The sequence below is a fragment of the Panthera pardus genome, unplaced genomic scaffold (assembly GCF_024362965.1).
Source record: "Panthera pardus isolate Hobbes unplaced genomic scaffold, ASM2436296v1 HiC_scaffold_27, whole genome shotgun sequence".
Taxonomy (NCBI): Eukaryota; Metazoa; Chordata; class Mammalia; order Carnivora; family Felidae; genus Panthera; species Panthera pardus.
The window spans coordinates 40,662,441-40,678,425 of record NW_026526843.1 but is presented as its reverse complement, the minus strand read 5'-3'; the positions used below and the strand labels follow the sequence as shown (position 1 = coordinate 40,678,425).

General features: G+C 37.9%; 2 protein-coding genes across 4 annotated transcripts in view; both read left to right on the top strand.

Moving 5' to 3' along the window:
- The window catches only part of RNF128 (ring finger protein 128), a 112,795-nt gene extending 108,045 nt beyond the window's left edge, over nt 1-4,750 (top strand). For both annotated transcript variants that reach the window (XM_019435693.2, XM_019435692.2), the window contains exon 7: nt 3,323-4,750. In XM_019435693.2, coding sequence (XP_019291238.1) covers nt 3,323-3,456 — 134 coding nt within the window. In that variant the 3' untranslated portion in view covers nt 3,457-4,750. The remainder of the gene's footprint in view (nt 1-3,322) is intronic.
- Nucleotides 4,751-10,519: 5,769 nt separating this feature from the next.
- TBC1D8B (TBC1 domain family member 8B) overlaps nt 10,520-15,985 on the top strand; it is a 58,610-nt gene continuing 53,144 nt past the window's right edge. Inside the window, exon 1 of one of the 2 annotated variants that reach the window (XM_019435689.2) lies at nt 10,520-10,791. In XM_019435689.2, coding sequence (XP_019291234.2) covers nt 10,662-10,791 — 130 coding nt within the window. In that variant the 5' untranslated portion in view covers nt 10,520-10,661. The remainder of the gene's footprint in view (nt 10,792-15,985) is intronic. The other variant, XM_019435688.2, reaches the window with a different exon arrangement.

Below are 15,985 nucleotides of genomic sequence, written 5' to 3'. Positions count from 1 at the left end.
GGGCTCCAGTGTGGCTCAGTTGGTTAAACATTCAACTTTGGCTTAGGTCATGATGTCATGGTTCATGAGATCGAGCCCCACATTGGGCTCTGTACTAACAGCACAGAGCCCACTTCGGGTCCTCTGCCCCTTGCTCGCTGGTGTTCTCTCTCTCTCTCTCTTTCTCAAATAAACCTTAAAAAAAAAGAAAATATGTCTATTCAGTTTCTATTTTCAGTGCCTATTTTAATTGGATTATTTGGGGGTTGTTTGTTGCTACATTGTATGAGTTTCTTATATATTTTAGATATTAATCCTTGATATGTAAATATATGCAAATATATGCAAATATATAAATACGATATTATATATCGTTTCCCATTCTGTAAGTTGCCTCTGCACTGTATTGTTTCTTTTGCTGTGCAGGAGCTTTTTAGTTTGATGTAGTTCCCCTTGTTGATTTGTGCTTTGGTGTCCTATACAAAAAATCATTGCCAGGACCAGTGTCAAAGAGCTTTTCCCATATGTTTTCTTCTAGGGATTTTATGGTTTCAGATCTCATGTTTAAGTCCTTAATCCATTTAGAGTTCATTTTTGTGAGTGGTGTAAGATAGGGGTCCATTTTCATTCTACCATATGTGAATATCCAGTTTACCCAACACCACTTACTGGCTTTTCCCCATTGAGTGTTTTTGGCTCCCTTGTCAAATATTAGGTGACTACATGTGCATGGGTTTATTTCTGGGCCCTCAATTCTGTTCCATTGGTCTATGTGTCTGTTTTTATGCCAGTATACTATTTTGGTTACTATACCTTTGTAGTATAGTTTGAAATCAGGAAGTGTGATGCCTCCAACTTTGTTCTTCTTTCTCAGGATTGCTTTGGCTATCCAGGGTCTTTGCAGTTCCATATACATTTTAGGATTGTTATTTCTGTGAAAAATGTCATTGGAATTTTGATAGGAATTGCATTGAATTTATAGATGGATTTGGGTATATGGACATTTTAACAATATTCTTCTAATTCATGAACCTAGGATATCTTTCCATTTGTTTGTATTTTCTTCAATATCTTTCATCAAAGTTTTCAGTATAGATTTTTTACCTCCTTGGTAAACCTATTCCTAAGTATTTTATTGTTTTTGATGCTATTATAAATGGAATTGTTTTATTTCTCTTTCAAATATTTCATTGTTAGTGTATAGAAATGTGACTGGTTATTGTATGTTGATTTTGTATCCTGCAGCTTTACTGAATTCATTTATTAGTTCTACTAATCTTTTGGTGGAGTCTTAATCATTTTCTCTATATAAGGTCATGTCATGTGGATATAATTTTACTTCTTCCTTTCTGATTTTGAGGCCCTTTCTTTTCTTGACTAATTGCTCTGGCTACAATTTCTAGTACTATGTTGAATAGAAGTGGTAGAAGTAGGTACCCTTGTCTTGTTTCTGATTTTAGAGAAAAGGGTTTTGTTTTTAGCTTTTCACTGTTGAGGATGTTAGGTATGAGTTTGTCACAAATGGCCTTTATTATGTTTGGATATGTTCCTTTTCTACCCAATTTGTTGAGTGGTCCACATTGCGTTTAATGGTCGTATCTTCATCTCCAATCTGTGGTTGTTCCTTAGTCTCAGTCATATATGATGTTAACACTGAAAATTACTGGTCAGTTATTTTATAGAATGTCTCTCACTTTGAACCTGTCTGCTATTTCTCAATGATTAAATTCATTGTTCACTGTTTCTGGCAAGAATACCAGAGAAATAATATTGTGCTCTTCTCTGCTTCATATAATGAGGCACATGATGTTCATATCTTATTACTGATGGTTTTTAATGTTGCTTACTTGGTTAAGATAGTGAGTGTCTGCCAAGCTTCTTTTAAAGTTACTATTTTTCCCTTTGTAATTATTATCTTACAGGGAGACACTTAGAGACTATGCAAATGTTCTGTTTCTCATCATGCTTTTTACCCACTAATTTTAGCAATTGATGCTTCTTCCTTGCAATAATTATTACTGAAATGTGTGCCAAATGGTAATTTTCTATTTCCATCCTTCTTTCTACATTAATTAAGCTTCTATTTTAAGGAACAGTTATCCTTTATCTATTTATTTATTCAATTCATTTATAATAGTATGGACTCATAGATATTTCTTTTATTCTGTAAAATTATTCTCATGAATTATTAATTGCTTAGATTCTCCTAGATTTGGTCATCGGGAACTCTCTCAAGGTGGTTCCTGTGTTCTTTCAACATGCCTCATTTTTTTTTTTTTTTTTTTGAGCACTTCCTTACTTTTCTGGTACCACAGGATGTTCTAGGCCAGGGATTGGCAAACTTTTTCTGTAAAGAGTCAGATAGTAAATATTTTAGGCTTTGAAAGCCATGAGTCTCTGCTGTATTTGGCACAGTGAAGAGGGGGGTGTTTGACTTACAACCTTTTAAGAATGTGAAAACCATTCTTAGCTATTGGTTTGACTTGCAGGCTATAGTTTGCTGATCCCTAAGCTACAAGGGGTTAATCTTGTGCTCTCCTTGCCCTAGCCCTAGAATCAGCCACTTCTTTGGGGGGTGGGTGGCTTTTTTTGGAAAATAGTACTTCAGAACCAAGATCTGGGCACTAGGTATGCTCATTGCTGTGGGGGTATCGTCTACATATCTATCTATCTGAAAAACAGTGAACTTAATACTGATACACCTGATTCTAGTCAAATACCACAGAGTTTATTCTAGCCTTCCCCTTTCCTTGTTTGTAACTCAACATTTCACTAACTAGTGTAGTCCTTTTTATTTTTAGCCTTACAGGATATAGTCAAAATACTGCTTTCCAAAGTTACTTAGGTTAGTTCTTTTCTTCCCCACTGTTTTCAGGATGTTTATATATTTCCTCTTTATATAATTATGCTCATCTGTTACTGTTTGTACTCCATTTGAAGAACTCTCTCTACCTTCCTGTTTGTTTTAAGTCTATTTATGCATATGAAAAGGTATAGGTAATTTTTTTAAGCACCCAGGTGATTGAAATGTGAAGCTGTGTTTAAGGATGGAAAAGCAGAAGACAGAACTTTTGCTCTTAAGGAGGCTATTAATCTAGGTAGAAGTAAGCACACATGTGAATTTAAAAATAAAAGAGTAATTGTAAATCAATGTAATAATGTCATATGTGCCTTATGTAAGACATAGCTTAAATCATGTAACTATTAAAGGAACCAGGGAATGAGTATAATAATCAGAGTATGATAGCATTAGACAAGAAAAGCTTCTTAGACGTGAGTGTTGAATTTTGTCTTAAAGAAGAGAGGGGTGAAATCATCCTAAAATTGTCATTTTTTTTTAAAGATGAAAATCTACAGCTGGTAAACCATGAGGCAAGTTCCGTGGCAGTGGATGTTGTTCCTCATGTTGACAACCCAACTTTTGAAGAAGATGAAACTCCTGATCAAGAGACTGCAGTTCGAGAAATTAAATCCTAAAATCTGTGTCAATAGAAATCTTGAAACTTTAGTAATAACAACAGAACTGCCAATCAGGGCTTAGTTTACTATTAATGAACTGGATAAACTTAATTAAATAAGAAAGATACTGAAAGTGCTGAGATGACAAATATGCTATAGTTAAATTACTTAAAATATTTAATCTATTAACTTTTTTCCACAAACTCATAATGTTTTTCATAGGCAAGCTTCCTCTCAATAGTGATAGCAACATTTTTAAACATTTAAAACTCTCTTCAAGTAGTCATGTTTTTCATTTACAACAATTTTGTTATAAAAACATGTTGCTTTTAAAATGTGGAGTAGCTGTGATCACTTTATTTTATGATAGTATCTTAATTAAAAATACTACTATTTTAGCTTGGGCTATATGTGTCAGGGTTTTTCTCCAGGTGCTTATATTGATCTGGAATTGTAATGTAAAAAGCAATGCAAACTTAGGCTAGTACTTCATGAAATGTCTTTTTAAGCTACATTAAGTTGATAGAACAAGATTAAAACAAAATATTCATTTTAACTATTTCTTGTTTTTAAAATTAAGGTAAATGTACTTCATTTGAGTGTGGAGCATAGTTTGTCAAAGAATATGGACTGGACTGGATTGATTGGTATATTAATGACACCAATTTGACACAAGTTTATAGACGAAAAGTTTCCTTATAAAAATGCTGTATAACTATTTCTCAAAGTTATGGGATTTTCAAAAGCAGAGTATATAAATTATCATACTATTTGAAAATGATAATGAGTAAGTCACACAAAAATTTGTAATTGATCCTTGTGTATGAATTAAGTCTGCAGAAATTAGTCTGCAGAAAATGTTTTCCAAACAATGTTGACTTTGAAAATTTAGTTTACATTTTACCTAAATGGGCTAATTACATTAGGTAAACGAAAATTCTGTCCATATAGCTGTAAATTTTGTGAATGCATTTTCTTGGAGTTTGAAAAAGAATTAGGTGGGGGGGGGGGGAGAATTCCAGGTGCCTTAATATAAAGTTTGAAGCTTTCATCCACCAAAGTAAAATAGAGCTATTTAAAAATGCACTTTATTTGTATTCTGTGTGGCTTATCTTGGTTTCAAAGTTGTGTTTCCAGTGAAAATTCCAGCAGAATTTAGGCAAAAGCAGAAAAGACATGTATTTTTGTTTGCGAAATGTAGAATGGAAAAAACCATTGCATTCTTGTACACTTATTTGAAATTCTGTAAATATTCCCCGATTTGTATTGATTCTCTTTAAATATAAAATGTAAATAAAATATTCCAATAGAAGTTTGCATCTGCTGTTTAGTTCAGTTAGCCTATACTAACTTTTCATATATGCTTGGATTTGGGAGAGGAAAAAAATGGTTGATGTAAATGGTCATTGATATATTTGATGAATAAAAACTCAAACTTTAGTATGATATTTACGTATTTCATTACAGAGAGGGGAATTGCTGACATTTTAATACAACTGAATGTACCATGAAGTATTATTTTTTAATTTTTTTAATGTTTACTATTGAGAGAGAAACAGAGTGTGAATGGGGAAGGGGCAGAGAGCGAGGGAGACACACAATCTGAAGCAGGCTCCAGGCTCTGAGATGTCAGCACAGAGCCCAACACAGGGCTCAAACCCACAAACTATGAGATCATCACCTGAGCCAAAGTCAGACGCTCAACCGACTAAACCACTCAGGCACCCCCTGAGTTATTTTTCAATGTCAGCAAGGTAAATAACGAGGTTGATCACTGATAATATAAGGTTAGAAAAACACCTTGATGCCAGTCCATCTTTATACTACCCAAGACATAAAACCACTTTATTAAAGTTTTCTTTTCCTTCAGCCTTCTCTTTGGCAGTACGGTTGTTGGGATACTGTTAATGAGTTAACTCTTTTGTCAAACTTGTTAAGAATAAACAGATGTTTATTAATAAACAGGGACACCTCAGAATCCTGATTATCAAACCAATGCACACATATGTCTTGGCTACACATATGTCTTATGTGGCAATATGCCAGGTGTACATGTGTGTGATGCCCCATAATAAACAACCTCTTGATCTATATTCTTCTTGTTTTATGTGTGTGTGGGGGGGGGGGTCCTTTTTAGGGAAAATTTATAATTTTTAACATTTTCATCTTGGGACGCCTGGGTGGCTCAGACGGTTAAGCGTCCGACTTCAGCTCAGGTCATGATCTTGCTGTCTGTGGGTTCGAGCCCCGCGTTGGGCTCTGTGCTGACAGCTCAGAGCCTGGAGCCTGCTTTGGATTCTGTATCTCCCTCTCTCTCTGCCCCTCCCCGACTCCTCTCTCACTCTCTCAAAGATAAATAAACATTAAAATAAAATTTTCATCTGTATTGAAGTATAATTAACACACCCAAAATTTGCCCATTATAAATGTATAATTCCACAATGTTTAGCTAATGTACAGAGTTGTGCAACTGTCACCACAATCCAGTTTTAGAACATTCCATCATCCCCAAAAAGTTCCCTCATACCCATTTGCAGTCAATTTCTGCTCCCATTCCCAGCCTCAGGCAGCCACCAATCTGCTTTCTATCTCTATAGATGTGCTTATTCTGGACATTTCATATAAATGGAACCATTCAATATGCGTGTGATCTTTTGTGACTGGCTTCTTCTACTTAGTATAATATTTTCAAGATTCATTCATGTTTGAAGCATGCATCAGCACCTCATTCCTTTTCATTGATGATATTCCATTTTTCCACATCTGGTTATCCATCAGTTAATGAACAGTTCCTACTTTTTGTCCATCATGGATGATGCTGCTATGAATTATGTACAAGTCTGTGTAGATGTATGTTTCAATTCTCTTCGGCATATGCGAAGGAGAGGAATTCCATGTCACTTGTGCATTTTCTTCCTATATTGGTAACAAAAAGATAGTTTGAGCAACAGACTTTATTACTCTCACATAATAATCAAAATATAAACTGATTAACAGTGGCAGTACATATATATGTATAGGGAGTCTCCAACTTTGGGAGGGATTTTCCAAGAGTTCATTTGTAAGTTTAGCAGGAGTCAGTTTGTATTATGTTACAAATAAGAACGTACATGGTTCCCAGGCATTTAAAGACTAGGTTGGAATGCTAGAAACATTCCTTCCCCACACCACCCCCCATCTAGTTTTTGATCATTTACTAAGTAGTTTAATTAAGCTCTGTAACATCTGGAGAAATTTTATCACCCTAGGCTATAACAAATACTGAGGCTTTTACTTTACTCATTGCCTCTTCTGTTTGGAGTGAATTTTAAAAATATTTTTAAACATATATAAAATTTAAATATAAAATATTTTTAAACAAAATAAAATTTCGGGGTGCCTGGGTGGCTCAGTTGGTTAAGCGTCCGGCTCTTGGTTTCAGCTCGTCATGATCTCACAGTTTCGTGAGTTCGAGCCCCACATTAGACTCCAAGCTGACAATTCAGAGTCTGCTTGGGATTCTCTGTCTCCCTCTGTCTCTGCCCCTCCCCAACTTGCACTATCTCTGTCTCTCTCTAAATAAATAAACTTAAAAAAAAAAACAATACAAAATTTAGACTATGTATGTATGTAGGTGGGCACTTTGACCTCCAGAGATAAATGTTCACTGTCCTCTACCTTAGAGTTAATTTGGTGAAAAGATTGAAAAACACTACCCACTAGTTCTTTTTGTCTCCAAAAACATATCATGTATGTGAGATATTTGTGGACATACCTAGATTTTGATGGTTAGTAGCATATATAAATAGGGCTTAGCATGAATAGTGGCAATTTCACCTCCAACCCATACCCATCGTCAACCACTGCCTTAGAAAATTTTAATGGGCATGTCCTGAAATAAACTTTTTGAAAAAGCAATTCAGTCATCTAAAATTCTTTAACAGGACTTATTTTTAAAAGATGCCTATGTAGGTCTTAATGGAAACATTATTAATCACCCCCAATTTGTTGTAGAGTTTAATTTTCAAATATCTAATTTGCTTAAATCAATGCACCTAGAACTTTAATGTGCCTACAAATTACCTAGGGATCTTGTTAAAATGCACATTCTGATTCAGCAGGTCTAGGATGGGTTCTGAGATTCTAGTTTCTAGCAAGCTAGATGGTGATGCAGATGTTGCTGGTTCAGGGTCTGCATTTTGAGCAGCAAACGTTTAAATGGTTCTCCTCTCACAGTGCTCCACCTGTTTTGAAACTTTACTGCTTCCAAACCTGCTGCAGACTGTAAAGCATCAACTAAGCTTGTGAAATTCGTTTCAAATAAGAATCCAGAAGAATCTTTGCCAGCCTCAGCTCTTCAATGGCACAGGGTTTAGAATTGCTATTTGAGGTTTTCTTTTTTTTTTTAATTTTTTTAATGTTTACTCATTTTTGAGAGACAGAGAGTGAATGGGGGAGGGGCAGAGAGAGAGGGAGACACAGAATATGAAGCAGGCTCCAGGTTCTGAGCTGTCAGCACAGAGCCTGACAGGGCTCGAACTCAAGGACTGTGAGATCATTACCTGGGCTAAAGTTGGACGCTTCAGCCACTGAGCCACCCGGGGACCCTACTATTTGTGGTTTTCTACTACCTTTTCACATAGATGTTTCAGGCTATGATTTAGAAGGCTGACTCAGCTGAAAAGATTGCTGGATAAATGAGGTATTATCTCTGCATGGTATAACATTATGTCCATAAATATGTGGCTTGGATAAATCAGAAAACAAGATTGGAAGCAGAAAGATGAGTTGGGATGCTATAAGAGTGTAGCAGGAAAGTGATGTGAGGCCAATCTGAAGTGGTAATAGGGTGGAATGGACTTTTGAAAAAAAAGAGGTAGAGGGGAGGGTATGTGTGTGAGACAGTGAAGGTGGTGGGAGAAAGAAGTTGAAGATTATTCCAAGGTTCTTAGTTTGAACATCTTGGTAACAGTGGTGCTGTAAACTATGAGAACCTAGAATGATAAACAACTTTGTGCAGGGAAAATATTGGAGAATTTATTTTGGCTTTGGACATGTTGTATTTGATGTCCAAATACATATGGTTAATAGATTAACCATATGCAAAAGGTAGTATAGTGTCATAATCTGTAGTGAGAAAAATCTACATTCAAATCTCAACTCTGCTACTTAGCTATGTGATCTTAGGTTATTTAACTTCTCTGAGACTCCTGTTCTTCATCTATAAAGTAAGGATGTAAAAATATACAAGTTTTAAAATAAGGATTAAATCAATATATAGAGAGGAACCATCCACCTCTTTTTTTTATTTTAATGTTTTTTATTATTTTTTTGAGAGAGAGAGAGAGCAAGCATGAGCAGGGGAGGGGCAGAGAGAGAGGGAGACACAGAATCCAAAGCAGGCTCCAGACTAAGCTGTCAGCACGGAGCCTGATGTGGGGCTCAACCCCTCGAGCTGTGAAATCATGACCTGAGGTGAAGTCCGATGCTCAACCAACTGAGCCACCCAGGGACCCCAGGAACCATCCACTTCTGGACAGCCCTTGTCACTACTGCAACCATTAAGGATGTTGGAAAAGAATGTGGTTTGATGAGGAAGAAAATTCAAAAGAGAAGGAAAGGTAAAAAGAACAAATCACATTTTTCTACATTTGCTACATTCACTGAGCTTTTATGAGGAAGATAAGAAATCATCTTCAGTAGTGTACATCCAAATTGGGATGGCTTTCCCCAAAGATACATTGCAGTTTGGGCTCTGGGATGATTGTGTCTTCCCATCTTCTCCAGGAAGCTGCCTTGGTACTTACTTACTGCGTTTTAGTAGAAGCTAATCCCAAATTGACCCTTTTCTCACCCCCAAGAAAAATCCCTGTTGTAGCACACACCTGCCTCCCTTGAGCTGGCCCACATCTGGGAAAGGTTAAACCAGAGACACTGCTCCAAGGCAGAGTTCTTTGGCTCCACGACTTGGCATCTGGGTGTGCCCCACCCCATTTTTGTTTTTAATTGAAATGGCCTTGAGGCTTTGTTTTCAAAACAGCATACCGAGAGCCCCGTGTTTTTTGTACATTTCCTCCCAACTCCTTTCTTTGTACAAACTTGTTTTTGCTTTTAGTGCACCCTTTAATTCTGATCGGCTCATTTATTGCAATAAATAAAAATGTCCCTCAAATAATTCCTCACTGCGATGCCATACAAATCACTGACCTCATTCACCTTAGTGTGTAAGGAGCTGCCAAGGTACAAAGAGGTGAAGGTTGCCCTGAAAGGGATTTTTTTTCCTTAAAGAGTTTAATAAAGGGGGGAAATGTTTATAAATTGTTTAGATCCTGAAAAGGAAAGTTGGAGAAGACCTTTTTCTGTGGCTGATTACAATAGTTAAATAGATTGGGGTGGCAGTGGGGGAAGGGAGGGGCCCACGGCGTGAATAAAATCATGTGGCTTCTGGAGATTTTATATTCTTCCTGTATGGGTAGAAAGAGCTTAGTCTAAGGAAGATTTTAAATTAGACAAAGAATTCTATCAGATTCCATTTACTGTGTGACCTTGGATAAGTCACCTCACCCGTCTGCGCTTTTATTTTTGTGCAAAGTGAGGAATAATATCCACTTCGAAAGACTTCTGTGAGAATTACGTGAAATGATCTGTATATGAAATAGCTTTCAAAGAGCTAATTTAATATCAGTTGCCGCTATTGCTGCTTCCCAGAATGGGCCGTTCTTTACTCCAAAATTCCAGAAACTTTGTTTTCTATAGTTTAATACCCTCGGCTGTAAAATGATGAGAAGAAGCAACATAATTATACCTGGGGCTCATTTATTTGAACAATAACAACAAAAAAAAACCGCTTTAAAGTTTAAGTAGGCAAAATACACTTAAGTGGTGGCGGGACGCGCTTTGAAAGCACCCGCACCCCGTCCTCACCCCCAGTGGATTGTGGGAATCGTAGTCCCCCACTCCCATTGTTTGGGTACAGAAAAGCGAATAGGAAACTACAACTCCCAAGAGGCAAAGAAGCGGGACTATTTCCCAGTCGGGCGGTAGAGCTGTAGGAGGGAATTGGCAATCTTGCTGCCTACGTGGGAGAGAAGGGAGGGTTGGGGGAAGTGTGGAAAACGTGAACCCAAGCCGTGGCTTGGCCTGAGGGAGATTTGGTGGGAGGAGAAGTAGAGGGAAATAGACAGGTGGAGGGTGAGGGGAGGAAGGTATCTGGGTCGCCGCTGCCGGGCGGCACAAAGTTCGCGATGTGGCTGAAGCCTGAGGAAGTGCTCCTGAAAAATGCACTGAAGCTGTGGCTGATGGAAAGGTCCAACGACTACTTCGTACTTCAGCGGCGTCGGGGCTACGGCGAGGAAGGCGGAGGGGGTCTCACAGGTAAGCTGTGGCCACCCCCCACCCAACTCGGGGCCGTGTTCGCGGGTACTTAAAAGGCGGTGAGGAAAACAGTTATTCGTCGCCACCCGCCGCGCGATTCTCGGCCCCGGGCGAAGGGGCTCGGGTTCTTCTCCTGCCACCACCTTTCCGTCGCCGCCCCTGAGTCCCGAAAATACCTCACTCGACTGGCCGCTGCGCTTCGGGTGGGAGGGGGAATGGAAGGAGGGCTCCTTTCCGAGTCGGTGGAATAATCTGAGGCAGAGGAGGGGTTCTTTATGAGACAGAGTACCTGCCCCGTAGCTTCCCCCGCGGGAGAGCCTGACGACGAGTGTTAGACCTCGACAGGTAGCGTTCAGGCTGGTGACAGGGGCCAGTTCGGCAGTTGTGGACTTAACTTTTTTCACGAAGCCCCCTCTTGATAATCACCATCCTGGTGGGGGAGCAAGTAAGAGTCGGGGGGGGGGCAGGGAGGATGGTGAGGAGAAAGGGAGGAGCCCCAGTCACATCCTGAGGGAAAGGCTTCAAATGAGAGTTTCGGAAGTGGCGGGGGGTGGGGAGGTCGGACTTGCGGGGGAGGGCTCAGAATCGCGGAACCCTCCCAATTTAGCATCTCTTTCTCTGCCACCCAGTTTTCAGTCCCTGGGATCTTATTTCAGAGTAACCGTCGTCGTAATTCGTTTCCCTCTCGAGTGTGCGGCGGTGCCCCTTCTTTCAAAGCCACGATTGTAAGCCAACCTATGAAACCAGTGGAAGTTTTTAACTCTTGCCTCCGAATCCGTCCTGGCTTCAGTGATTTGATTTTGCAAATCCAGAACTGGCCCTGGGTCACGTGTTTAAAGCCTCCAGACAATTTGGAGACTTCTCGTCTGGGGCAGGGGCATTCAAACTTTTGGACACGGCTGGTAGGGGGACGCAGAGCTCTTTTTCGTGACCATTTGCAGTTTGGTATGGTGGCTTTGGAGTGGTGGACCAGACTTCCTTTAGGCAGCGTGATGTAGCGGGAAGAGGGGAGAGTAGGGAAATCTACATTTTAGCCCCATCCTCATCTCTTGTTGAATGGCATTCGACAGATACTTTGATTTGTTACACATAAACGCCTGCTGTGTGCCACATGGAATGCTAGTGTACGAAGACAGTTAAGATTCACTTTTCCACCTTTGAATTGCTCTTGATCTGGATACGGGGGAGAGGGTCGGGTTAGGGGGAAGTATCCAGTAACCCAGGCAAATTGGACTTATAACCAGTAACTAGTAAATCAGGAAAATTCTAATTAGAACCAAATAACTGAAAGGTTGTGTAAAGATTCACGGAGGAGATGGCATTGCTCTTCCTCTTCTAGGAAATGGTGTCTACCTCATAGAGTTGAGAGGATGAAATGAAAGGTAATTGGTGCCAAATCAGTGCATGTTGTTAAGGTGGTGACAGATATGTGCCTTTATTTCCTCTTTTTTCCCAAGCCATCCCCAAGCTGGAGAGAATTCTGAGGTTCTACAGGAGTTTTTTGTTTTTTGTTTTTTGTTTTTTTAATTTTGCAAGACCTGTTCATCTTATCTGGCTTCTAAAAAGTCCCCCTTGAAAATATGGCAACAAAAATTGCCTGGTTAAACTCACATTTGGTCATTTTCTGAGTTTTAAAAATTACAAGTGTTATTTTGCAGAGGAGCCTTTCCATTTAATAGATGCATCTATTTTCCAAATTAAATTTGAGAATCAATGTTCATAATTACCCAGTGACATTATTTACCCTCTTTAGTCCATTAAGAACAACTCAGAGTACATTTAAAACATCTTACAGCCCTGTGTTACAGCATATTTTGGTTCCCCATAACTTTTCTTGACCAGAATTTTTATGGTGTTCTTGTCCACATTTACCAAGGAGGTATATTTCACTTTGTACAACTGTGTTCCTGAAAAATAATAGGTAAATCAGATTCTTGAGAATCAAACCACTGTAATGGAGTATGAAAGAGTTTACTTGTTGCAAATTTCCTGTAAATAATCATTCCTTTTTTTCTGTGTTTAGTTTTTCATTTCACATGTTTTCTTAAAACATAGACCTATTGCACCAGTTTCTCTATTCCACTCACTCCCATGTACTCTTCAAAAGCCCATATCTCTAGAATAAGTGATTTGTCTGCAGAAATAAACCAAGATTTATACCACACGTGTATGTTGAGAATAGCCATAGGCCCATATTGTGGTCAGTGTGTATGTCTGCATGATTATTTTACCTGTGGTATTGTCAAGATGCTTGAAATTTCCACGAGTGCTGCTACTTTATTACATGTAAATTGAGCAAAATGGATCAGAAAGGAGCAGAGGTGTTTTTAAGGTTTGTTTGGTTCGTTTTGGTCCAGAAGAAGCGTGTGCTGATTTTCATGACTGCTCAATTACTGTTTTTTTTTTTTTTTACTTAAAATTGTGAAGCCAAGAGCTCTGTTATGCTTTACACAAATCCACATTTGGATTACCTCTCACAGGAGTTTGGGTGCCAGCATAAACTTGCCTTTGTCTATTTTGCTTGCTGAAATCCAGTGTTATGTGCTACCCCTTTAAAAGATTCCTTTATACATTTTGTTTAATGAAGAAGAGATAATGACCATCTAGAAATGTTAATAGTTGTACTTTCTTTAAGATTTTATTTCTTTGCCATGTGATAATTGGCAATAACCACCAGCAATGTAATGACTTTAGCTGTGGACTTGGTAAAATTAGTTGACTCTATTATTTTTCCTAAAAATGGAATTGGGGCAACAGAGAACCCTAGGGTGGTTGTAACAGGAGATTAACTTGTAAGTTAGAATTCCAAGGTCCTTTTCTAAATTTCTGAAACCCATTTAGTGGACATCTAGTAGATTACTTATCATTTGCCTATTTTATCTTAGTTGTCCTGGTTCACAGTAAGGTAGAATATCTTGTGGAAATTTTCATTATATGTAAAGGTTATTTTATAGATAAAGTAATTTTCTTTCATTTAGTGAAGTAATTCACCCTTCTGGACTTTTGCAGTGACCTTACATTATCCCTTGATCTTCCTGGCTGATAAGGGTAATGACTTTTCTATAGCATCTAAATTTAGCACCTGTCTTTATGTAATTGAAAATAATTTATGCATATTTGGCTCATTAAGCACAAATCAACAATTTGCTTGGTAGTTGGGGTGCTGCATGAGTGGAGTTATGGGGCAACATTCTAGTGTGTCAGACTTAGGAAGATCTGCCAATCAGAAAGCTTTAATTCAGATCATTTGTTGAGAGTATTTGATTTTTGAATATTCCATATCTGCATAGTGTAAGCAGGTTCTTGTGTGTTAGAATAATCATCTCCTTCAGTAGACCTTGTTTTGGGGTTGTAGAATGAGACTAAAGAGTAAACTTATTAAAATGGAGAAGTTTTAAGACATTCTGTTTCCCTATGTCTCTCCTCTTTCATCTTGGCACCATTACCTTGAAATTAAACCATATGTATGAACTAGAACATAATAATATTTTAAATGAGCTTTCCATTTCAAAATGTTTTATGATATTTATATAAACTTAAATCATGGTGGAAATGATTTGTCATAATTAAACACATACATAATAAGGTAGCTTTTTAAAGAACTTGTTAGTGACTGTCTCTCAAAAATACAAGGCTTTCTCTCCTTTTTCCCCCACCCCCAACTCAAGTTGCCCAACTTTGAAAACATTCTCAATTAAGTTTTTCTTAGCAAAATATGCCTGCATTCCATGTTCACAAAGGAACTGATAAAATTTTTGGTCTCCCAAGTACCTTATTACTGGAACCAGAGTGTCTAAATGGTGACCATGACATTTCATTTCAGATAAATATCAAATCCCCACCCACACACATATTGTAAATTAATAAATATCATTTTGACTTAATAGAAAATCCCATAGAGCAACCCCTAGGGAAAACAACTGTGAGATCATAACCTGAGCCAAGATGAAGGGTCAGACACTTAACTGACTGAGCCACCCAGGTGCCCTTACAGTGTTATATTAGTTTTAATGTATAATATAGTGATTCAGCAGTTTTATACATCACCCAGTGATCATCACAATAAGTGTACTCTTAATCCCCTTTATCTGTTTCACTCACCCCCCGCCAACCCTGGGCAATCACCCATTTGTTCTATACATTTAAGAATTGTGGGGTTTTTTTGTTCATCTCTTTGTTAATTTGTTAATTTATTTTTTAAATTCCACATATGAGTGGAATTATATGGTATTTGTCTTTCTCTGACTGGCTTATTCACTTAACATCAAACCCTCTAGATCCATCTATGTTGTTTTGAGTGAGAAAGGACAGTTTCATTGGAAGTCTTAAGATATGAAGGATGATCATTGTCACCACTTTTTCTTGGTAGTAGTGGAAGGATTATTGACTGCATACCTATAAGCCTCAGAGTTTTTTTGTTTCTTTGTTTGTTTGTTTTTTAAGATATCTGTTAATAACACTACTCTCTCTTTTTTCCTTTCCCTTGCTTGCTGCTGGGGTCTTCCTTTCCTGAAACATAGACAGGAAACTTCTGCTACTCCACTTCAACTTAGGGGCATGAATCTTCAATTCTCATGGGAGGAGGGTTTTTTTTTTTTTTTGATTAAGGTATTGGAGATTTATTATATAAGTAGGAAACTAGTATTAATTGCTATCAAGCAGATTTCATTCTAATAAAAAAACAAGACTATAAAGTGATGACCCTGAACAACCTTCATTTTTCAAAACCTCCCACAAAGCTGACCTTTCTCATTCAAAGAGATCTTTAAAAGTAATTTTTTACTTGATTTTGCATGGGTCAGAATGTTCCAGGGAGGGAACAGAACACAATGTAATTTGCCCTCCCCAGAGGTTACCCTATGGGATTTTCTTTTTAATAAGTCAGCTACAAACCAGCATCCACAAATACATCAGTATACCACTGAGTCCAGTGATTCCACTTGCATTATTAACCCGACTTTGTTTGTCTTCCCTGATTTTTTAATATTTTTTTCTGCCGCTATTCAGCTCTAATTGTTTTATAAAGGCCTGGTTTCCTCATCTGTAAAATGGTAACAAAACTTATCTTCCCCACCTTATGTCATTGTTATGTGAGTCTCATGAGTTTTTGAAACTTGTGAGCAACGATATAAACGTCTGATATTCATTTATCTATTAATGAAGTACCATTTTCTGTACTTGAAGGCCAAAGGAG